This window comes from Glandiceps talaboti, chromosome 5, assembly GCF_964340395.1.
Source record: "Glandiceps talaboti chromosome 5, keGlaTala1.1, whole genome shotgun sequence".
NCBI lineage: Eukaryota > Metazoa > Hemichordata > Enteropneusta > Spengelidae > Glandiceps > Glandiceps talaboti.
Genome location: NC_135553.1, coordinates 22,667,350 through 22,692,896, shown reverse-complemented (window position 1 = coordinate 22,692,896; position 25,547 = coordinate 22,667,350). Strand labels below are relative to the sequence as shown.

At 34.9% G+C, this 25,547-nt stretch overlaps 1 protein-coding gene across 1 annotated transcript; it reads right to left on the bottom strand.

Annotated features, from left to right (window-relative positions):
* Positions 1–1,006: 1,006 nt before the first annotated feature.
* Positions 1,007–25,148, bottom strand: LOC144435509 (uncharacterized). The gene is made up of 16 exons (XM_078124100.1): positions 25,032–25,148; positions 22,805–22,997; positions 21,706–21,795; positions 20,267–20,338; positions 19,682–19,740; positions 19,050–19,102; positions 17,903–18,045; positions 16,545–16,631; positions 16,111–16,182; positions 14,864–14,925; positions 6,101–6,224; positions 5,228–5,310; positions 4,007–4,122; positions 3,283–3,364; positions 2,693–2,824; positions 1,007–1,592 (listed from the first exon to the last, which is right to left on the bottom strand). Exons 1-16 carry the CDS (start codon positions 25,136–25,138, stop codon positions 1,544–1,546), a joined length of 1,524 nt encoding a protein of 507 aa, XP_077980226.1. The 5' UTR covers positions 25,139–25,148; the 3' UTR covers positions 1,007–1,543.
* Between the last annotated feature and the right edge of the window lie 399 nt (positions 25,149–25,547).

Below are 25,547 nucleotides of genomic sequence, written 5' to 3'. Positions count from 1 at the left end.
TAGCCTAAGGGTTTGTCACTACTCACCTAGTGACTCATAGTGACAAGGCCCCCTAGGTCATTCGTATTTTCCTTGGCAGAATGAAGATAAATACTGCGAAATAATAAAAAATACCGCCAATGGCGTTGTAGCACAACTGTAGTTTTTAAAAATGTTTATCCATATGCTAGTCTATGTTGCTATGGGCGTGGTCTTGTTGCTATGCAAATTTACATACATTTTTTGGATGTTTATTCAATTATCTATTAAACCCTATTGTTATCTTTGTGAAATACACCACCATTTGGCTGTTGCTATGGGCGTGGTCATGGTTGCTAGGGTATTTGCATACATTTTTTGAATGTTTACTCACTTGCTTACCAGATGATGTTGTTATTTGACCAAAATATACTGCCATTTGGTTGTTGCTAAAGGGTGTGGTCATGGTTGCTAGGGCCAATTTTTTGTCAAAATGTTTTTAAGAAAATCTGCAGAATAACAGTTTCAGAAACATCTTGCCAAGTTTCAGACTAATTGACCAAGTACTTTTTGAGATATAAGTTTTTGACCAAAAATGAACATTTTTACACCTAATTTGCATATCACTCATGGAATCATGGTATGCTTAATATTTCTTCGTCCATACATCCCTAGATACATTCCCATTAAATTTCAGCCCAATCTGCTCAGTAGTTTTAGAATTAAAGATTTTTAACCAAAAAGACACATTTTTAGCCCTAATTTGCATATCACTGATGGAATCATGCCGTCATGAACAAATCTTACTTTACACCCCCTTAAGAATGTTCCCACCAAATTTCGCACCAATCTCCCCAGTAGTTTCTGAGTTTAAGTTTTTTGACCAAAAATCACATTTTTTGACCCAAATCACACACCTGTGATGCGATCATTTTGATTTGAACAATTTCCCAACTAGACACCCAAAGTAATGGACCCACCAAATATCGTGGCAATCGGTTCAGCGGTTTTTGACTTTAAGTTGTTTACACACACACACACACACACACATCCACACACACAGACAGACAGACAGACGCCGGGCGATCCCTATAGCACTACTGAACAAGTTCAGTTGTGCTAAAAATTGTCATCTTCAAGTACCCCTATGCAAACCCCTATACAAAGGTCTCGGCACAGTTCATTCATTGACAACATATTACTAATGTACAGCCTGAAATGAAAGGTCTCACAACACAGTTCATACTTTGAGTACATCACAAAAGAAAAGCACAAACTGAACGGTCCCTAATTCAATCATATCATCAGATATTAAAACACAAATAAAAAGTTGAAAAAAACGGTAATCTTGCAAAACAGCACTTTGTGCTACCTACACAAAATACAACTTTTTGTGACTCGGTTGTGAACTCACATTTACAAACACTTTCCTTTAACTTTCAAAAGTTCAGTTCAGTCTCAAAAAAACCTCCCAGTAAATGATACATTTCAAAACGTGTATTTATACATTACATATTTACAATATAAAATTTCTGAAAAATTGCACACACACATATATATATATATACAGTGACTGCATATGACACTAAAAATGTTCATCAGCAAAAGCTCGTGCTCGTAATATTCTTGATCTCCTGCAAAAAATCAGAAAGACTTTCTGTTAAAATCTCAATTATCTTCCCTCAATGTTATTGCGACTGAAACTACAATTATTTACAGGATACACAATTTGTCTGTGTAACATTCTCTGTTTGTCAAATAATGTCAAATTGTCAGCTGAGACAGACATATGGACGCTGAATATTTCATTCATTCACTTGGCATGTTGACATCATGATCAGTAATTTTGCTTTGCTTCTCACCTGCTCATGACACTATCAACATAATATCATCATTGTGGTACACTAAAAACTGTTGGGTTGCAATGGGTAGTGATAACGATGCTATGTCAGACAATTTGACTATATTCAAATGAAGTCATTATGTAAATGAACACTCGTTACTGAGATGAACACCAGAGTTAACATTGACATAAGTTACAGATAGGCTAATATAATGCAAACGTCTACAGACTGTCTGACATGCTGATAACAACCATTGGAAGTGTGGCTAAATCAAAAGGCTGGTGCCGATAGTATTACAAGCAGTTGGTTAGTGAGAAGTGAAGTGAAAAGCTCAGATCGCAATGTAGACAAGCTACACAAACCCAGACTCTGAGTGTGACAAGTTCAACTTTCAACAACTAAAAGTTTGCATATTAGCAATATTCATACACTTGGCACTTTACACTCTTTAGATGATACAACAGTAACAATAGAGGTTTCAGCTAATACTACAATAAACACACACTGAAACTATTGTTGAAACATGTTGATATAAGATATTGAATGGTTTCAGTATTTAAGTATACTCTCAGTGGGGTGTCATTTTTGATAACTTTTATGATGTTGCAATGTACATTTTTTAGGGACTTCCACTGTTTACACTATCATGACAACAGGGTGATTGTATCCATACAACAGAGGCACCGCTATCACCAACTCATTTAATCTACCACATCAAACAACAATAGTTTAGTTTGTGTCTATCCTAACATTAGTAGTGAGCCGAAACCTAGATTGCCACTGTTGTATTCCCCCTTCACTGTGTCTATAAAAACATTACTGACTGACATTTGTGAGACTATCCTGAAGCTAAAGAAATCATAGTATGAGTGATTGACTGGTATACTTACGCACTACATCTACTATTTGGTCTTAACGTGTCTGCTGTATCTGGTCTAGGAGTAGTACTATCAAAAGATGTACTTGCTCTACTTGGTGGCTCTAAAGGTAACGTGTTCATTGAGGTCCGCAAGCTCTCAAATCTGAAACAAATAACAATCTTATTAGCATATTTATGTTTGAGGTCTGCATGCTCTCAAATCTCACAAATAAATTAACATTACAGCAATCCTATTTGCATATCTATATCTGAAGGCTACAAAATTTCAAATCTCACAAATAAGTAACAAAAATTACAACTGTTTTATCAGCATAATTATTCATATTTGAGGTCCACAAGATCTCAAACTTGACAAATAAACAAAACACAAAATTACAATTTTGGGAAGAAAAACATTAAAATGTACAGCTTTATTAGTAGCTCGCGAAGCAGTCACATAGCGTCTCAATGACTAGCACGCATGTGCGTCCTATATACTATTATACAATATATTTTTGGTGGTTTTACCCAAGGATGCATTGCGGTGCAATGACTACGCATGCGCGTTCAAAACCATAATGTGCCCCTTTAAAATGTTTTGTTCAAGGTGCGATAACCTACCTAGAAGCTACAGCTGCTTCAAAAGACTGCATATCTTGTTCAACTGCTTTGATTTGATTTTCAACTTGCCGGCTACTCACAGCTAAAAAGAGAAAGAATTTCTATGAGATGAGCATAACAAATGTAATATCTTTAATTTGGTTTGCAATTTGCCAACTACTCACAGCTAAAATATTACTAGTAGTAAATATGTGAGTAAAAGAAACAACATTTTTGATTTGTATTTCAACTTGTTGGTTACTCACGTCTAAAATAAATTTGGGGATAGGGAACTGTATTCATGAGAACTCTGTCACAAAAGTGATATTGAATCACAAGGTATTTACTCTTCAGATGTTGCAAAATAATGTCTGGTATGGTTTTCAACATAAATAAATTATGCATTCTTGAAACCTAGAGTGCATAGTTATCTCATAGGATCACAAAGAATTTGAAGGTCAGTTCCTCTGATTACCTGGGCTTAACTACCTGAGTTGATATCCACTTTCTGCATGTCCTGTGTTCATTATTTTTAGACACTACAAGTATAAGTTATTTTTGACAAAGACTTATTTTGAGCTGGAGAATAAATCCTAATGGCCAAAATATTTGCCTCAATATCCATTTTAACCACATTGTGTTATTCTATATGATGTTGATAAAAAATGAGATGTTGAGTTTGCAGATTCATTTGACCTCAACGCAACTCTTGCAAATAAGGAGTCTAATAAGAAATAGTACCAACCTGTAGAAGCAGACATTGGCCTCATGATGGGTGCTGACTTCTGTACATGCCTTTTCATTTGTGCTCCATCTAAAATTTCCAGAGCTGGTAAAAGTCCATGAAGTTCAAAATGATAGCTACAAAGAAATTATTCAGAGAAATTTCAGATTACAGCAGATATCAAATGAAATTCAATGAACCTTTAATATTAGAAGTCAAATCAAAGTCAGCTACTTTACATGATCTTTTTATTCAAATAAAGTAAAATTGAACACATGGGTGATCTTGCAGACTTTTACTTTCACACACTGTTTACAATGTACATCCATTATTCATATTCAATTCTCAGTACCTGAAATAGAATATTACTGACTAGGCACATCGTAAAAATATTGAACATTCGATTTCTTGGTTGACACCATAACTTTTGATCCACATGCATTACTATAGGCACATGAGAATAAGTCAACCCTCTAATGACTTGTTCTATTTTGACCCTCTAGCATGAGGTAAAATGCTATTACAGGTACTGAGAATAAGTCAACCTTCTTGTTCTATTTTGACCCTCTAGCATGAGGTAAAATGGTATTACAGGTACTGAGAATAAGTCAACCTTCTTGTTCTATTTTGACCCTCTAGCATGAGGTAAAATGGTATTACAGGTACTGAGAATAAGTCAACCTTCTTGTTCTATTTTGACCCTCTAGCATGAGATAAAATGCTATTACAGGTACTGAGAATAAGTCTACCTTCTTGTTCTATTTTGATCCTCTAGCATGAGATAAAATGGTATTACAGGTACCGAGAATTGGCTATTATTACATGAGTCTAGTCAACTGAGAGCATCTCACATACATCTTACTATGACACTTGTCACTCTTATAATTAAGTCTATAATAACACTTGCAATATCACATATCATGATATCATGTTACAGTAAACATTGACAACTGTTATTATATATATATACAAGTTGATGGTGGCCGAGTGGTTCAAACCTGCCCAAAGCACCTGGTTTGTTGCAAGTTTACCATGCCCGTATAGGTAAATGATGTTACGCCATAACTCCTGGACTTTGTAGAAATACTATTATTGGGGGTAAGGGTTGATAAAATGGATTTGGGAAAATAAATTTATCTCAAATCTGTGGTAGCATATGTTGATACGATAAGCATGTACCACTAGAATTTTAATAGCCTGATAATGAATCCAGATACACAATCCATATCTTTCAGTTCTTACCTTTGTTTTTCACCACCTTCTGAAGAAAATGGATTTCCTGATACATACAATTCTACAAGGGCAGCCATCTTTTTCAAACAACACTACGGGAAGTCGGAACAAAATGAGATAATCAATATCTATTTTATGATAGTCCGTATTTTCTCTCTAAGTTACGTTTTAATGTCCCGCAGAGAAGAACTAGAAATTTTACTTGTTTTAGACCTGATGTCAGTAGAATTAATGTTTTTAAACACTGCTATTCATAGATGTATGACAACTTATGATGGTCTCTGTTGTAGTATTTCGAATATTGACTTTAATTTAAAAAAAAAATTTTTTTTTAAAAATGTGAGTTTGCAAGATTGTCATCTCAAGTCCAATTGATTTTATATATTTACCTTGTAATGTGTTTTTATGTGCATTTTGTTAGTTTTGTTTGTTTGACATCTTTGTCTGTTTTGTAGACTTGTCTTTTTCTTGAGTTTTTCATTTTTAGGAGCCTGTAAACGGGACTTCCTCCCATTGGTCTTGTCCAATCCAATCCAATCCAATCCAATCCCATCCCATTCCATTCCATCAATCAATCAATCAATCTATCAATCAATCAATCAATCCATCCATCCATCCATCCATCAATCAATCAATCAATCAATAAATCAATCTAATGGTCACATTCTATTTGATAATGTAAATATACACCTGACTAATAAGTACACCACTGACTATCATGAAATGCAATCAACCAATCAGTATGAGCTATGATTTCACTTAGGCATTGTTTGACAGTGCCGGACTAAATCGTTTCCACACTTGATGTTCAACGCTCTCAGACTGCCAGGGATGTGAGAGAATGCTCTACTTTAGCAGATAAAAATTGATTTTGAAACTTACCACTTGTTTCCATTCTTTGATTTTGTTTTCACTGACATTAAGTACTTGTAATGCTGGAAATGACTCTATCAGTGGTTCTAACCGAATAAGTCTATTAGCACAGAGATTTAGGTCTTCCAGTGATCTGTAGATAAAAAACAACACAATGATAAGATACACAAGTAGCTATTTAAGTCTATTACCATGAAAACAGGTCTTCAAGTGATCTGTGGCAAGAAGAGAACATGATGAAGTGAAACACAAGTAGTGATCATGATCATGAATGTACATGTACACATTTTAGCTTACATTGTCTTTTGACAAAGATTGAAACATACTTGCATATCATTCCTAAATATTATTCTTCATTCAGCTACGGAAAATAATAGAACTGGCCTTGTCTTGACAAGTCAAAGATGAGTAAGTAGAGACAAAACCCTTTTATACCTCACACAAGCCAAGTTGAACACATTCAAAACAAAAAAAAGGAATTTATTCCGTAATCATACCACATCACGAGGTGCATCTATGCCATTGGTTTCAAATAACTCTTGTCATGTTTGGCTCTCATCTTTCATCTACCTCCTAGCATTTTTCTAATGGTCTTTTACTTAATGAAGCTTCGGCCAGAAAACAGGCACAAATTCTGTAGGTTTTTAATTATTTCCCGCAGTAAGATATGATGTTTATAGCATCACTACATGATAACAACCAACTCGGTGTGTTGAGTTGCACAATGTAAACATGATTACCATTATTCAAGTATCACAATATGACCAACAATGTTGTGGAAGTTGTGGGAACTCTTCATGACATTTCTTCCCTCAAACAGAAGCAAGAAGAAGTGCTGGTTAACTTTGAACTCAGGAAGGATGCTATACTAGGTGTTTAGTCTACCGGACCGGGCGATGGAAAATCACTTGTCTATCAAATTGTCCAGAATATTAATGAATCCATTTCAGTAGGCAGGATCAGCCAATCACAAAGGGACAGATTTTATGATAGACATAGATGTATCTTAAAGTGGGTTGAACTTACATGTACCTGCAGGAAATCATAATCTAAATTTACAATGTCCTCAAAACTGATTCAGACTCATGTGATTTGAAAACAAAAGAAAGCAGAACTGATACCTGTTTGCTAACGTAATAGCTTTATTGATGAAGTCACACATATTTACTTTCTATGCATTATCCTTAATAGTGTAACACCTGGAAGCCTACCCTACTTTTTGGTTCATATTTAATATATGAAAATATGATAAGTTTTTTAGGATATCTGTACACTTTGGTGTATACATGTATTATACATATTTGAAAATGCATAATATATTAATATGAAAAATGTACTGCTTAATTGTAATTTAGTTTGAAATGTCAGTATACATGCAGTTTCAGGTAATGTACAGTTACAATAGTTCCTGTATTTCAACACCTACAAGGACGTTTATACAATTACAGACCCGGAATGTGTGGGGTCTATGATACAATACAGCCCTCGGAATAGAGTACATCTCTATTGGAATATCAGAGAATCAGTTTCATAACATGTATTGTGACACAAGTTAGATAATACAGCAAAAGAAGTTGCTTGACCAACCATAGACAGTGGCAGAGAAACTGTCTATGACCCAACAGCATCCCTCTAGCTCTGTTGAAGTTTGCCATAGTATAGTCTTCGTCATTTAGCTTTGACCGTTAAAAGCATATACAGCATCTGAGAATCATCTGTCATTGTTCCATTTTGATATTCCACTGTCAAGTTAGCAAAGATGTGGATCACACATAAACTACTTCAGCTGGGAATCTTACTTCTGATTGTTGATATTTCTGTGGTCATCTCAGATGCAATATGTAAGGTGTACAACCAGTCCTATGTTGACTGCAGTGGGAGAGAATTGGATCATGTTCCTGGCAATCTACCATCCTTTGCTACACAACTTGATTTGGATGGTAACAACATAAAAGCGGTATCACCAGGTAGTTTGGCAAGTCTGGGCAAACTGCAGAGTCTTGTACTTACAGATAATGAAATAGAAACTTTCGGCTCAAAATCTCTGCAAGGACTTCATCAACTTAAAGAACTTAACATGTCATCAAACCTAATATCATTAATTGAAGCACATGCTTTCTGGGGTGCAAAGCAACTAGAAATACTGGACATGTCATTCAACAAGCTACCAAACATAATGGATCACGTATTCAACCCTGTGAATAATTTACTGAGACTGAACCTTAGTGGCAATGAAATTGTGATGTTGTCATCTTCTTCCCTGGAAGGACTGATAAATTTGCAAGATTTGGACCTCTCCGAGAATCAGGTAACTCAAGTAGCAGATGACACATTTCAACAGCTGAAGAAATTAAGGAAATTGGATATGAGTAAGAATAAACTAGTATGTTTTCCAAATAAACCCTTGAAACCTTTAAGAAGTATTGAACTAATGATTTTTGATGACTTCAACTTTGCCATCGATTGTGATGATATTGAATTACAGGACTTTCCTAGACTTCAGGCATTTCATCTGACGGAAGGTAACCTTAATGACTCAAATATACAAAGTATGACATTTGGGGATTTCCCACTGGAGGAGTTGGATTTGTCACACAATAATTTGAAATGTCCGAGTAATGGACAAAGTACATTTAGTTTGGTTAAGGTATCAACATTGAATCTGGGTTATAATAATATCAATGGCGAATGTCTTGAGAAGTTACTGGATAATCTTCAACATTCTGAAATGAAAACTCTAAGTTTAGGGCATCCAATAATAGAATCAATAATTACAAGTTCTACTTTCAAGGGCTTGAGAGCTTCACATTTACAACATCTGTTTTTAGAATATAGTCATGTAGCAGAAGTCCATTCGTCACCTGGAATTTTCCAATGGTTACCACACTTAAAAACTTTGGAATTACGTGAATGGGATTGCTTTACACTTCAAGGAAATGTGTTTGAAGGACTACAAAATTTGAAAACTTTGAGGATAATTTCGAACGTTTTCACTTATAGCATTGAATATGGAGTGTTCAGTGATTTGACTTCTCTTACAACGTTGGTGATACAGGAGAATGGTTTCTACAAACTGCCATACACAATGGAAGAACTGTTAGACAACTTACAGAATCTCACCACTCTAGAATATTTGTATCTGAATGACAATGGGTTCAAAGGTGGTGATATTCCCTGGTATTCTTTTAGAAAACTGACTTCCTTGATAGAGTTGGATATGTCTCATAGCAAGTTAACCAACATTGACCCCAAGTCTTTCTCTTCATTGACAAAACTGAAAAAATTAGATCTGTCCTACAACGATTTAGTCATGGTTGATTATGAAACTTTCTCAGAACTTATTTCTCTTGAGTCACTTAATATTAGAAATACTGATGAAAACACTATGGTTGCTCTTCACAGACTTGATATGAAAAAAGTTCAAAATCTGAAGATATTAATGACAACTGCCAATTCGCCTATCAAATTTCAATTTGACATACCATCACTCAAACAATTATTCTTTGATAGTCGGTTAAAGGATCACGACAGGTGTATAGAACTTGAAGGATTTTTTGACAATATGCTGAACTTGCAAACTCTTCATATTGAGAACAAATGTCTTAAAACTATTCCGGTCAAAACCCTTTCGTCTTTGAAGTCTTTAACACTTACAAACATCAGATTCAAAAATACAACTGATGTTTTCACATTCATAAATTTATTCCCAAATGTACAAGAGTTATCTTTCACTAGCGTACGTGACCTGACAAATAAATTCATCTTTGATTTGTTGCCAAAATTTTCTCATTTAGAAAAGTTAACGCTCGTGGACACAAAAATCAGTGATGTTAATGCACAAGCATTAAAAATCTTACACAACTTAATGACTTTGAGAATTGATAGTAACATTTTTGACTGCTCAAAGTGCAAAATGAAGGAATTCGTAGATTGGATGAAAACTGACAGAAATGTACAGATACTACCATCAAATATCAAATGTGCAGACCCGATAATGATGTATGGAAAGTCTGTGTTAACTTTGACCTTTGGATGGGAATGTAATCTAGCATTTATGATTTCTGTACCCATTACCTGTATTTTTGCCTTCTCAGCAATTTGTATTGGACTTTGTGTTCACTTTCGTTGGTATATACGCTATTGTTGTTTCCTCATCAAACTAAAACGTGGTGGTTATCAACTCCAAGTTAATGATGAGGAGCAGCCATTGAACATCAGATATGATGCATTTGTTTGTTACAATGAAAATGACAGAGATTGGATCATGCAGCAATTAGTTCCTCATTTGGAAAATATTGATCCACCTAATTTCAAACTCTGTTTACATGAACGTGATTTTATGCCAGGTATTGATATTTTTGACAACATTCTTGAAAGTATAGAGACTAGTCACAAAACTATGTTGATACTGTCACCTGGCTTTGCACAAAGTGAGTGGTGTTATTTTGAGATGAGAATGGCTCAAGATCACTTATTTCGACAGAAGAGGAATCTTCTAGTCCTTGTGTTGTTACTTGAAATTCCTGATAATGACATTCCAAGAGTTTTACGAAAGATGTTACTGACCCAGAAATATATCAAATGGACTGAAAATGAAGTTGGTCAGAAACTTTTCTGGAAGAAATTAAAAGTTGCATTGAGATCTAAAAATAGAGTTAACAGAGTAGCAAATATTTGAGATTGATATATCCCTTTTCATCCTTTTCATAATGAGGCAAAATTAGGTGGCAGGAAGATTGTTCTTACTTATGAATTATGTTTTAACATAAATATTCAGAAAACTTGCACTTCTACTTCACATCAAATAGTTCAATTCTGTGGTGGTTTAGTTAAGTCATATTTTAGAAACAAAGTTTTGAAGTGTTTAAGCCGCACTTGATGCAACTGGAATTTTTTTTTTTTAGTTCAATTCTGTGGTGGTTTAGTTAAGTCATATTTCAGAAACAAATTTTTGAAGTGTTTAAGCCACACTAGATGCAACTGGAATGTTTTTGGGTTTTTTAATGTTACATGTTTCCAAAACAACTGCAAGACAATACAAAGGCAAACAATACATTACAGAGAAAACACAGGACGAACAAACGGAGAGAGGGGGAGAGGGTTGCAGTTGTTTTGGAAATAAAAAAAATTAAAAAAAATTTATAAAAAAAAAAAAAAAAAAATGTTACATGTTTTGTTGGGTACAACAACTTATCATACACTATGAACAGTATTACATCACCTGTGGATAAATATATTTTTTTATAGCTGTATACACAATAAATCAAATCAAATGATTTGGGGGCTAAAAAATGAATACTCTGAGATTCTGCACCCAAACGCAGGGCCCTCAATGGCAATCACAACTTCAACTGGTTTCTTTACTGTTTACTGATAATATCGTCCACTGATTAACATGTACAATGTCTAATTATTGGACAGGTATTTTAGCAGTTCTCAGTGAATATATATTGCGGTTGTCTGATTGAAAAATGATACACCAGTTACAACCAGTCCAGTTTTAACATAGTGACAGATTCAAAACCGAGCTTTCAATCAATACTTTAACTTACCACTACACTACCTACAGATAATATTGACCACTAATTGTTTTTTTTAAAGTAATTATTGGCTAATTTTTAGTGAATATATGATTGGTTATTTGATAAAAAAACAATGTCTCAGTTGCAGCTAATGCAGGTTTAATTAAAATTGAAAAATACTTTCATTTTTGAATTTATTGAGACTTTTCGTAATGTTATTGTTCACTTGTTCAGTATTTGTATTAGCGTGAAGGATCCATCCTTGTTTCCACTTACATGTGTGTGTGTGGGTACATAAGCAGACCAACAACTGGATATTTCAGACACTTTTGTATAATTATATGTATGACTAATTACAAAATATTTGTAGAAGGTTTTGAGAAACAAGTCCCTGGACTTTCAGTTCCTCAAACACTGTACTTCTGTATGACTAATGGATAAAATAAATGCATGTGTACATACTTCCTGAGTTCTTTATTTATTGAGATCAAGATTTAAAAAACAAGCCTTCATAAAATACATAGCCCCCCCCCCCCCCCCAACTGTTTTGTTGTATGTCAAAGTTATATCTGCTTGACCTTGAAAATGAAGGCTTTGGTGAAAAGTCTGTCTGAATAGTAACCATACTTCTAACAATATGGGCGTACACATTTGAATAGTGTCTCTTGGGATGACGTGAAACAGAAATTCTTGGTAAGAAATCCGTGCGAGGACGTCAACAACTTACAGTACTTGACATGTCAGACAATCAAAATATCCTCTGTTGTGACACATACTTTCAGAGTCATTTTTCAACTAGAAAATAATTTATGTCAGTCAACAAGCTAGATCACTCGTTTAACCCTTTGAGAAATTCATTGACATTGTATCTGGTGAAGTCTTATTGTTGTAACAGTACACAGCTAGAAATTCACACACATATACAGGATGTCACATGCCTGTAACAGGTCCTGTGCAGATCTTGTAACAGTATATGTGAAACACGTGCCATTACCCATTACAGGGTCTGTAGTTTTGGTAAGAGTTCAAAGCTGTATTGACAGACATGTACAGGTCTGTAGCCACAAGCATGTATACAGGTTTATAATTTCTGACTGGGATCACATGACTGAAACAGAGATGTACAAACTCTGGATGTGTATCCAGAGTTGTGTGTACAAATTTTATTACAGAGTCTGAACAGTTGGTCAGCTCTCAGAACTGTATTTAGTCAATGACATGTAACAGGTCTACTGGTATAAGCACATGTACATGTATGTATACCAGTCTGTATTTATTAATAATAATAATGTTTAGAATATCTCACAAATGGAGTATACATTACTATAACATCAGACCTAATTACATTTGCGTACATGTACACATCCATGTATACAGTCATGTACACAGGTACTGTCACATGTAGAAAAGACAAATTCTGTGACATGCCTGTACATACATCAATGTATCAGCAGTGTACCTACAGCAATGTATACAGTCAATTATATACATACAGGTACTGTCACATGTAGAAAAGACAAATTCTATGACATGCCTGTACACACATCACTGTATCAGCAGTGTACCTACAGCAATGTATACAGTCAATTATATACATACACGTACTATCACATGTAGAAAAGACAAATTCTGTGACATGCCTGTACACACATCACTATATCAGCAGTGTACCTACAGCAATGTATACAGTCAATTACATACATACAGGTACTATCACATGTAGAAAAGACAAATTCTGTGACATGCCTGTACACACATCACTATATCAGCAGTGTACCTACAGCAATGTATACAGTCAATTACATACATACAGGTACTATCACATGTAGAAAAGACAAATTCTGTGACATGCCTGTACACACATCAATATATCAGCAGTGTACCTACAGCAATGTATAGTCAATTACATACATACAGGTACTATCACATGTAGAAAAGACAAATTCTGTGACATGCCTGTACACAAATCACTGTATCAGCGGTGTACCTACAGCAATGTATACAGTCAATTATATACATACAGGTACTATCACTTGTAGAAATGATAGACACTGTGACATGCCTGTACACACGTCACTGTATCAGCAGTGTACCTACAGCAATGTATACAGTCAATTATATACATACAGGTACTATCACATGTAGAAAAGACAAATTCTGTGACATGCCTGTACACACATCACTGTATCAGCAGTGTACCTACAGCAATGTATACAGTCAATTATATACATACAGGTACTGTCACATGTAGAAAAGACAAATTCTGTGACATGCCTGTACACACGTCACTGTATCAGCAGTGTACCTACAGCAATGTATACAGTCAATTATATACATACAGGTACTGTCACATGTAGAAAAGACAAATTCTATGACATGCCTGTACACACATCACTGTATCAGCAGTGTACCTACAGCAATGTATACAGTCAATTATATACATACAGGTACTGTCACATGTAGAAAAGACAAATTCTGTGACATGCCTGTATACACATCAATGTATCAGCAGTGTACCTACAGCAATGTATACAGTCAATTATATACATACAGGTACTGTCACATGTAGAAAAGACAAATTCTGTGACATGCCTGTACACACGTCACTGTATCAGCAGTGTACCAACAGCAATGTACAAAGTAATGTAGCCACAACTCTGTTGGTAGGCATGTGACTACAGCTTTGTTACAACCATAGTGCCATCTTTACACTGACACAGACTTTATCACAGGAATGTTACAGGTTCTGCACCTGTTCCAGGAGCAAAATTTTATTTGGTTTGATACACGAGTCTACCCACATTCTCATTGGACTGATATTCATATAATATATTACATTAATTATCAAGTGGTAATTAGCATCAATACATAATTTATGTACCAATGATTACTTGCACTGATGCAAGCATAGTGGTATTTTCACTGACAGGAAATATCAATGTGTATGTATATGCAAAACGATATGCAAATGATGAAACAATCATTCACTATACATGAAAGCACACGATCGCACAGCTTAATTTTTATGGAAATTTGCTGTTTTCAATAAATAAATATAATAATAACTGAACCTCATGCTGTGTGAGTACCAGTGTGGTATGTCTGCAGTTTTTTTTCTGTTGTACTTTCTCTCGCTACACTCATTAAAGTACAGCCACAGAAAACACTGCAAGCACTCATGCAAATACCCCCTGAGTACACCACACTTGCACTCATGCACCATGCCATATAGTATAAACATTGTACTTACTTGAGTCTACCCACAGCTTTAAGATTCTCATTTGACAAACAGTTATTGGCAAGGTTCAGAGTCTGTAACAGATACACAAGTGACATAAATAACTCAAAACCTAATATTCTTTCCTCTTGAATTTATTTTCTGTTTTTCTTTGCTTGCCATATCTTTCTACATGTTAAAGTGGCCATCTGGATGAGGATTGGGTATTTTTTTGGATTTTTAATTTATAAAACAATTTTATCATGGCTTCCTACTTGAAAAAAACAATGTGTAACAACATTGACCAAGTCTGTGTTTGCAACTCAATAAATTGCAAAACATAAATAAATGTATAAAATGTTTGTTATTGCATGTACATTTTACACATTCCTTTTAGCTTTTTGCAATTTATTGAGTTACAAACACAGACTTGGTCAATGTTGTTTCGCATTGATTTTTTTTAAGTAGGAAGCCATGATAAAATTGTTTTATAAATCAAAAATCCAAAAAAATACCCAATCCTCATCCATATTGCCACTTTATTAAAAATAAAAAATCTAATAAACATCTAATGACAATCAATATACAATTTGTGCTCTGTAGCACATAATTGGTCTTGTCAACTTAGGTTGCCCACCCAGTAGCAGTGTCTGACCATGAGCAAAGTCATGAAGCCATTATACAAAACTAAAAAATAATGTTGCATTATGAACTAAGGGATGTAACATAATGCTTGTACTGATGTATTCCATAAATGCAGAAAATTTCTCATTAATAATAACACGGCAGTAGTACATGACTTCACTAAGCTGTATGGGCATCTAGAGAAGTGCTGGAATTTAACTTTTTTAAACTTTTGCTATTAGTATTACTCTCTTCACAAAAACTTCTACAAAAAATCTCTGAAAATAATGACCCATCATGCAATTTAATCTATATTGAGAACAAAACAATCTGATAAATTTTCCATATCATAAAATGGGCACTAAACAATGTGTTAACTCCAGGGAAAAATAATAGATTGATTATTTCCATGCAAACAAGATAGTGAACACATAAATTTCTTTGATGATTTCAAAAAGACCAGGAGCAAGTTTTCTTTTAGCAAACTCTTTGCTGATTCAAACTACATGTACTCTGGATTTCAAACAATCACCAATGTATATACTGTATAATTTGTAGATGATATTGTAAACTTACTGTGATGTACCCTAATTTGTAGATGATATTGTAAACTTACTGTGATATACCCTAATTTCTAGATGATAGTATGAACTTACTGTGATGTAAGGTAATCCTTTTAGTCCTGATATGTCTATTAACTTGTTTTTAGAGAGGTCAATCTCTTGTATCTGAGAAATGAGAAAGAAAGAGAGGTATGTCATGTATGGGTCGCTTACTTGTACATCAAGTGTCTTTTTCTACCTTGTAAATGCTTGTCAATGAATGAATCAATCAATCAATCAATCAATCAATCAATCATTCATTCATTCATTCAATTTTTTGAGCACTAGTCTCTACCACAAAGTAAAGTTCAAAGGTTGCTATACAGATAGAATCAATCAATTAATCAATCAATCAATCAATCAATCAATCAATCAACCAACCAACCAACTAACCAACCAATCAATCAATCAATCAATCAATCAATCAATTAAACAATCAATTAATCAATCAATCAATCTGCAAAGGTCTGCCAGTTGTAATAGCTTACCTTTCTACACCTGCCAAGGTCTGTCACTTTCTGTATTCTGTTATTTGCTGCATAGAGTTCCTCCAAACAACCCAAACAATTTAGACTCTGTAGAGATAAAAAATATAAATAAAACTCTACCTATTTTCAGACTAGACAGTTCTCATTTTTTTACAACCAGGACATGGGTTAAAATGTCTGTACTAAAATCTCTAACAGAATCCTCTTTTGGAAATTTGTCAACAAATGCGGGCTAGAAAATTAGACAAGGTAAGGCCAAAAAGACAAAAGACTTTGTTTCTCGTCCTAGTGAAATTTCAAAAATGATGCGGTGATGGTGTTTTTTTAAGGGGGGTGGGGAGGGGGGAGTGTTGGTTGGGGAAGCACACTGACTCATCAACCATTTCACTATCACATACATGATGTTACCACTGAAACTGCCCTGAACGGTTAATAACATTTATTGAACTCTGAAAGTAAACTACATGCATTGTAAACTGTTTGTTTTACAGCCTCTCATCTGTACTTCTCAAACTGTTTGGTTTTGCCATCAATATGGAAAGTACCGGTAGATGTTGGCTAAAAAGGGAAAATGAAAGAAAAACATGTGTAGATGACGCACGCGAGTACGAGAAACAAATCGTTTTATTTTTTTGGCCTAACAATTGCTAAATACTGGCTCGGCAAAGGATGGTATGGGATAGCATATGATTAACAAAGGAAAAACTAAAATGAACAATGGTAAGGCTGAATCTTAACTCGCACATTCTCAGCTGACCATTCTCACCATTCAATCATCATTCACCTTTTTCTTTTAAGTTTCTGGCTGTTCTGATACTATTTTAACATTTAAATAAATAATTTTCAGATTTTCAGGCCAAGGATGTGTTTTGATGACAATAGATAGAATCAGAGTACAGGTATTAAACCGGTATGTATGTATAATACAATCAATCAATCTCACAGTATGTCTACATGATTGCAAGTTAAGATTATCTATTTTGTTACTGCTAATGTCTAGGTAAGTCAACTTACCGTAGGATTATTTATTTTGTTACTACTAATGTCTAGGTAAGTCAACTTACCGAAAGATTATCTATCTTGTTACTGCTAATGTCTAGGTAAGATTATCGATTTTGTTACTGCTAATGTCTAGGTAATTCAACTTACCATGAGATTATCTATCTTGTTACTGCTAATGTCTAGGTAAGATTATCGATTTTGTTACTGCTAATGTCTAGGTAAGTCAACTTACCATGAGATTATCTATCTTGTCACTGCCAATGTCTAGGTAAGATTATCGATTTTGTTACTGCTAATGTCTAGGTAAGTCAACTTACCATAAGATTATAAATTTTGTTACTGCTAAGTCAACTTACCGTAAGATTATCTATCTTGTTACTGCTAATGTCGAGGTAAGTCAACTGGCCACATGCTGCTAATTCTCTTGATTCAATTCTACACATTTGATTACTATCTAAACGTAACATTTTCAGTTTCCGGAGATTCGCAAGACCTCTACCTACACAAAAAGAAAAGAAAATTAAGAATATGGTGTGATTATTATGTACAGGTTAATAATGAAAATACCATCCAAGATATTTCCCAAATCATTTCAACCCAAAAACAGAGAGATTATTAGTAAATGTTCTCTCTATAAATATTGTCAAAGTTTTATGACAGTAAGTGTGCAAACAAGAATATACATGCAGCATATATCTTGTATATACACTTTCTATGTATCCGAGGCAAAAAAAGAAAAGAAAAAAAGAAAAATTGAATCTGGTCATGACAGTCTGGGTTTTTTTTTTTTTTCAATTCTTAACAAACCTGTCACTCAACCTACTATTTGTGGCAGTTACTGTTCTTTTTATTTATTACTTTAGAGCAAGTGTATATGTGGGGCAGATGTCATTTGCTTGTTTATGATCGACTCTGCCGTTGTCTTCATTGAAGGAGGGAGGGTTATTTTTGTGTTTCCCCCTGGATCTGCCGACTGCATGAGCTGGACAAACACACAAAAAATGACCAACACGAGTGTATTTAAGTGATGTGCACACTGACCAGAAACAATTCTCTCTTTTTTTGGGGCCCAATATAATTATAAGTAGTTTTCTCAGTATGCTGGTTTTTGAGGTGAGATGGCATACAATGATATTTCCTTGCTTTCTACTCTATGTAACAATGCAAGTTATCAGCGGTACAAAAATTTACCAGCTTCTCTGTAGTTTAGGATTATACAAATGTACATTATGCTGTCAACCTGAAAATTTCAGCTAAAGACTTATTTCACTGGAAAACAAAAACACAAAAATAAGTAGTAACTAAAACTAGTAAAAGGCCTTCTTGTACATGAACACAATGTACCTGTTTGGTAATTAGTAAAAGTTGGTCTTTGACAGCAAGCTGAAGATTGTAAAGTTGCAAAATTTTCTAGTGGCCGAAATATCTAGGTTTACAGTATCAGAGGAAATTTAGTGAAACTCCTCGTATATGTATGGCATAGGCTGAAATCTATGTACTTACCTATTGTTTTGATTCTATTGTGTTGTAATAAAAGATGACAAATCTCTGTGCACCTGAACAAAGATAAGGAGGTTAATTTTAAGTTGCTAGGCTGGTAAGTAAACAAATAACATATATGAATGTAAACAATTCACACACAGACAAACAGATAGACACGCAGACCTCACCTCACCGTCTGTCTGCATCTGTCTACATGTACAACTAGCTGTCTGTTTCTGTCATGCCCCACCTCCCTCCCTCCCTCCCTGTGTCTGTCTCCCTCCCTCCCTCCCTCCCTCCCTCCCTCAGAGGACATTGAGTGAAATTCCTCATATATGTATCGCATAGTCTCTCTGTCTGTCTCTCTGTCTGACCCTCCCTCCCTCCCTCTCTCTCTCTCTCTCTCTCTCTCTCTCTCTCTCTCTCTCTCTCTCTCTCTCTCTCTCTCTCTCTCTCTCTCTCTCTCTCTCTCTCTCTCTCTCTCTCTCTCTCTCTCTCTCTCTCTCTCTCTCTCTCTCTCTCTCTCTCTCTCTCTCTCTCTCTCTCTCTCTCTCTCTCTCTCTCTCTCTCTCTCTCTCTCTCTCTCATATAATTTACATGTCATACAGTACTTGCTTACTAACAATACATGTAAAGTTACTTTGTATACTTACAAATCAAGATTCTTGATTTCTGTTATTTCATTACCATAAAGCTTTAATTCTCGGAGATCCTGAAATTATTCCAAACACAACACAACAATATTTTGATATGTCTGGTCTCGCACGTATTAGACTATAGGTACAGATAAATGGATCTGGTTGACTTTACTCTAATTCTCACTTGAAATAAACTGACTTCACACTTACAATTTCAATGAGGGCTCTAGCCATAATTCAGTTACATGTATAATACAATTACAATTCAATATAATGAATTTCACCCAATCAAATACATCATGCATACACTGTACATGTAACATTATGGATTGTTTATGTGCACTTCAGCTACAGATGGGTCCTACTGAAAAAGATATGGTCAAGAGACATACTGGTAGCTGTTTGGTTGTAATATACAGTGTATTTGTAGGTCTAAAAGAGCCCAGTGAGAGTACATTGTATGTCATGAGGAATGACCACAGGTAACCTCCCCTCAGGCTGTAAAAACATAATTAGAAACAACACGACAACCTTCACTGATGGAAATAATTATTATGGGATGTGTGATACATCTGATGAACTGAAGTGAACTTTACTTACTGCATTGTGTTGAAGGTTTTCTATATTCCTTATGTGATTACAGGATAAATCAAGAACTCTTAGCTTTGTGAACTGAACATGGGGTAGAAAAAACAAATCATTACACCACAGATTGCAAGAGGCCAACATGGATTTGACAAAGTAAGGTCATGGCCTTTGCACTCATTATATGGCTGTGCATGAAGCCATGACCAAAGTATTGTGTTCTTAAAAAAGTAGTTACATGTAGACATGTTTTGATTACTGGTAGTTCCTAATAAAAAAGTATATCTAATCTTGGTTACCCAGACTCTCCCTATAATGAGAGTCTGGGGAAACGAGAGTCCAACCCGTCTGCACAGGAAGTAGCTTCTAGAGCAGTGCATGCTGGGGAATACTTCACGTCCAACATTGTAGGCTACACGATTTAGTTACTTTTGTAACAAGTTATCACATCTCAAGCAAGTGATACATCTAAATTACAACAAACAGGCCTTGTAAACCTATTTTTATGACTTGGAAGAAATGCACTGTGTGACTCCAGTACCGGGTAGTTGAAATGTAGTTTCCTCAGACTCTCATTTGGGGAGGTCTCGTAGAGAGAAACCCAGCAGTGAGAGTCTGGGTAACTGAGACTACAATACATGAAGAACATGCAAAATGAGTGGTAACTTTGTGTGTGCTCTATTTATGCTATAATACTTCACTTTTTGGCCCTCACTTCTGACCCCAAAACAACAGCATTCCTAGTGGCCAAACTATGAAATGATATATATCTCTGATAACTGGATAATGGCATATTGGTCAAAGACTTAACGTAACATTATATTCTTATTCAAAGTGAAACCTAAATTTCTCTAAAAAGCATTTTTGTCATACTATGCAGGTTAATTATTCACCTTATAAAGTTATAACTAAATGCATAAAATAAATTACTTACAAAAAACAGAATGTACATGTAAGGCCTAAAAAAAATAATTGTTTGGTTCCGGTTACCTGACCCCACCTAGCTTTTCACTGCCGACCCTATACTTTTTTAAATTGCATATTTGTGAAGAAAAAAAAAAAAGAAATCACAAAAATTGTGAAGTCTCACGAGAAATTATAGTGGATGTGGAAACTGCCGTCAATTTAAAAAGACACTCTAAAACTGTTCTTCCAATCTGTAATGGCTGTACATCTGATAGGAAGAAATAAACAACACAGAGACCATTTGGAAAATAATGGAAAACTTGCACTAGACACTCACACAGAAAAAAATATATAATAAAATAAAATTAAAATTCTACCTACCCCACCTATTCTAAAATTGAGTGTAATCTGAACCACACAATTTGTTTTATTAGGTCTAAGTACAAATGTTTGCAATGTTTATGACACTACATACATTCTAATTTGAATAACTGCAATAATGTAAGTTATGACTTCAAAATAAAAAGAACTTATAAATATACTCGTACCTTTTCTAAATTGTTTATCCGTACTACGTTGGCGGCATTTAAGTCTACTTCATACACCTTTAGATAACTGCTTTCTCCTGAATGGAGCAACTGAAATTTAGAACAAAATTGTGTACATTGTTAATATTATTTAGTAGTCTGGATAATAAGACCTACATGTACATGTATCACACACAACAAAACACATGCATCAAACATCAAAATGAACATCAACATCAAACACATGGAATATACAGCAGAAGAAGATCAACTGTGCAGATTTGATAATCATAACATATACAATGTACAGTTGTGAGTGTTCCTCTCTTGTAGAGGGTGATCTAACAAACCAGGACTAAATGAAAGACACCACACATGGCCTTATCATGACAGACAGAAAAATACCCTGTATCACATTGTAACTGGGCACACTACATGTACATGTATGTGGAATATCCCAGGCATAGGTCAGGTTGGGCTAGACTTAAAATAGGGTTGGTTGAATAACCTTTCACTGAAAAGTTTTTACTTTCCATTTTTACATATGATTTTGAAATGTATAATTTACATTTGTACATTTGTATAATAAAATAATATCTATCTATCTATCTGTACACGTAGGGAGAGAATATATTTATTTAAACAGAATGATCAGTAATTTATTTAGACAATCAAAGTTGTCCACAGAGCCAGTATAACCACCATACATGTATGCAATTGAAAGTGTATAACCAGTCCACCATACATGTATATCTTGGTCTTGAATTGTTTGGAAAGTAGGACTCTGGAGACTCTTGTTAGCTGAACAAAGCAATGCACTGGTGTGTAACTTTGCAACAGGTTGCATTTGTAGGCTGGAGCTTTGTCATTAAGAGCTTTGTATTGTATTGTAAGAAGAAGGAAGTGAACAGGCAACCAGTGTAGTGAACCATGTCTATCCACGATAGATGCCACAAATTAAGTTAGGGGGTTTAACCTTATTCCTTCCCTCACCAAACCTTGACCCGAAGTCCTTAGCTTGATGATTAAAATCATCTATTATACATTTATAATTAATCAGTTTACTGTCCTTTATTCTTACAACATTTTTCCCAAAGTACATGTACATGTATGTACTTACGATTCTCTCAGGACTGATTTCTGATGACTTTTTATTCAATTCTTGCCATCTGCTGGTATCTGCTATTGATGGTATATCCATCATAACAATGTCTTGTTCAGTATCGCTGTCTTCGTATTCAACAGTGGTGGCAGTAGTCTTTGGTTTGGCTGTAACATGTTTACCATTGACAGCACTTCTTACTTGATGATTCCTACACAGTGAAAAAACAGCATTGGGATTCATTATGGAGTGTATTGATTATTAATAGTGTACCAAGTATTTAGTCAACAATATGATACTGGTAACACACTGAAGAGGAGCTCAGTCTCCTATAAATATTTAGGTTAGAATGGCATGGTTTGTGGTTGTTTTATTTATACACAGAATTTCAGTGAGAAGTTGAATACAACTGTGTCAAAAGAGTGTTGGTCAAGTACTTGGCTATTGACAATCTATTTCAGCATTTTGCTTTGAAACACTTAAGTCTGGATGCCAACGTGGTATCGAATCATCTGTAAAGAGTGATCTTGAGATTTGATGAAGGATGGCACTAGACTATGAAATACTCAAAGTAACTGAACAAATGCCTTCATTACCGGCGGCGTTATAAACATGTGTACAAAAAAAATGTACATTATCATTAAAGTAGCATTGTTTAATAGTGAGTAGTCAATGAAAACAAGGCCAGGCAAAGGCTCATCTATGTAGATGTACAATAACTGTCACTGTGCAGTGTCATGAAAATAAATTAGGAATGTATCTAGACATAAAGAAAGTAACAGTTTATAGTTAACCTGAAACACAGAACTATAAATGTAGCTTTTTAAAAAAATTAAATTACCACACTTCAATGAGAGTGCTAACGTTAATCATCAAATCTGAATACGAATGATGGGTCAGTGCTTGCCAAACATTCTTCTACAACATGTATACAAACTAACATAACTGTGTAACCCATCCATCATTTATATGTTGCTACATCACTGACTTCTACAATGTCATTGTGTGTCTAGGTGCAAAATGGCATGTGATCATGTTCTGATCATGCAAATGGTGTGATACAAAATGTAATTTCTGGTTTTCATTATTCATGTGGATAAAAGACATGAGGAAGGCAAGACAACATTGTGTAGTATGTACTTTTGAAGCAAGCAGTTGAAAAACACCCAAATGCTCACTGTGTCATAAGCTTGATATGTGGCTACAGCCAGAAGAAGGGGCAAAAAAGTACCATTACAGTTGTAAAGCTTTGTTAAGCTTTGTAGAAAGAGGACACCCCTTAAGATGCTAATTTTGAATTACCAGTGTCCAGAAATAACCACAAAGTCAAGTTTCATGTAGGTACTGTACTCATGATACAGTGAACCTTACCACTTGGTTAGGGAGCCTTCAGTAATATTACATGTGGAGACAACCAGGGGAAGTCAAACCCAGTCTGTTATGTAAATTTCTACTAAAATATGACTCTTCCCTGATTCTGTTTTCTAAAAAGGCCCTCCCTCACATTCATTTCTCTAAAACATGACCCTCTCTCCAGTTTTTTTTAAATATGGGTTAAAATGCTGTCAATGATAAAATGTTTAATAGATACCCCAGTCCCTATATACATTCTTCATAATACATATTTTAATAATACATATTTATAATTTTGATAACTTTTTAGTCAAATCTTTCGGTCAAGTACATGTAGTGTCAACACAACAACGAGTAACTCAGTCATCCTTTAACTATTATAACGGTAGTTGGATCATGTACTGCATTCCTGGTTGCATGGACTGATCTAGCCACAGGCACTTGAATTAATCTGTATGGGAATTTTTCTTTGTAAAAATGTATGGGGAAAAAAGAGAGAGAAAATCCATACAGATTGATTCAAGTGCCTGTGGATCTAGAACCTCTCCCGGCTGTACCATAGACCCTACACGAATTTGGCCTATGGCTGTACAGTCTCACTACTGAGTTGTAATGTAAACAACGAAAATGTCATTGCTAATGCTATTCATTAACCTACATAATTAAATATACTGAAGTTCTTCGGGTATGATTTCTCTTTTATTTACAGATTATAACGCTTCAAATAATACACCATCAATTATTGAAATGGGTTGTAAATGATGCGAGTTTGACACCGATGTGTATAATTGGTAATTGATTTAAACCTGGAGTGAGCCGTCTGCCAAACTACTACAGACTACAGTGTACACTGTACAGTGTACGTACGGTTTAGTTTACATTATTAACTCACCTAACCGACGGAGAACTCTTTCTAGGGTAACGGGACGACACTGCAGATGGTCTGGACGGTGGTACAGGTCTTCCAGTGGATATCTGGCGTTTAGTTTTCGTACTCATTGCTGTAGAAGTGTCATATACAATTATATTACACTTTTAGACCGAGAAATATATTTTGGCTAGTCGGACTTGTCCGCCATGTTTGAAAATATGCCGGTTTGTTTGTGAACACTTTACTCCATGTTACCATGCCTCAAACACACGCTGTGATGATGCATGCATATGGAGAAGATCTTGTCTTTTTACGATGACAAATAGATGTACATTTTTGTACTTTTATGTTTCAAAATAAAACAAACATGTTTAACTTAACAGTTGTTTAAAATTGGATCGTCTTCATGCTTCGAGAATGAATTCGAAACCTGCCAAGATATTCATCAAAGTACAGAATATATTTGTTTAAATATGAGGCAATCCAAGGAGAACTCAGCACTCCTAAAATGTACATAATCCTGTTGTAAGATCAAAT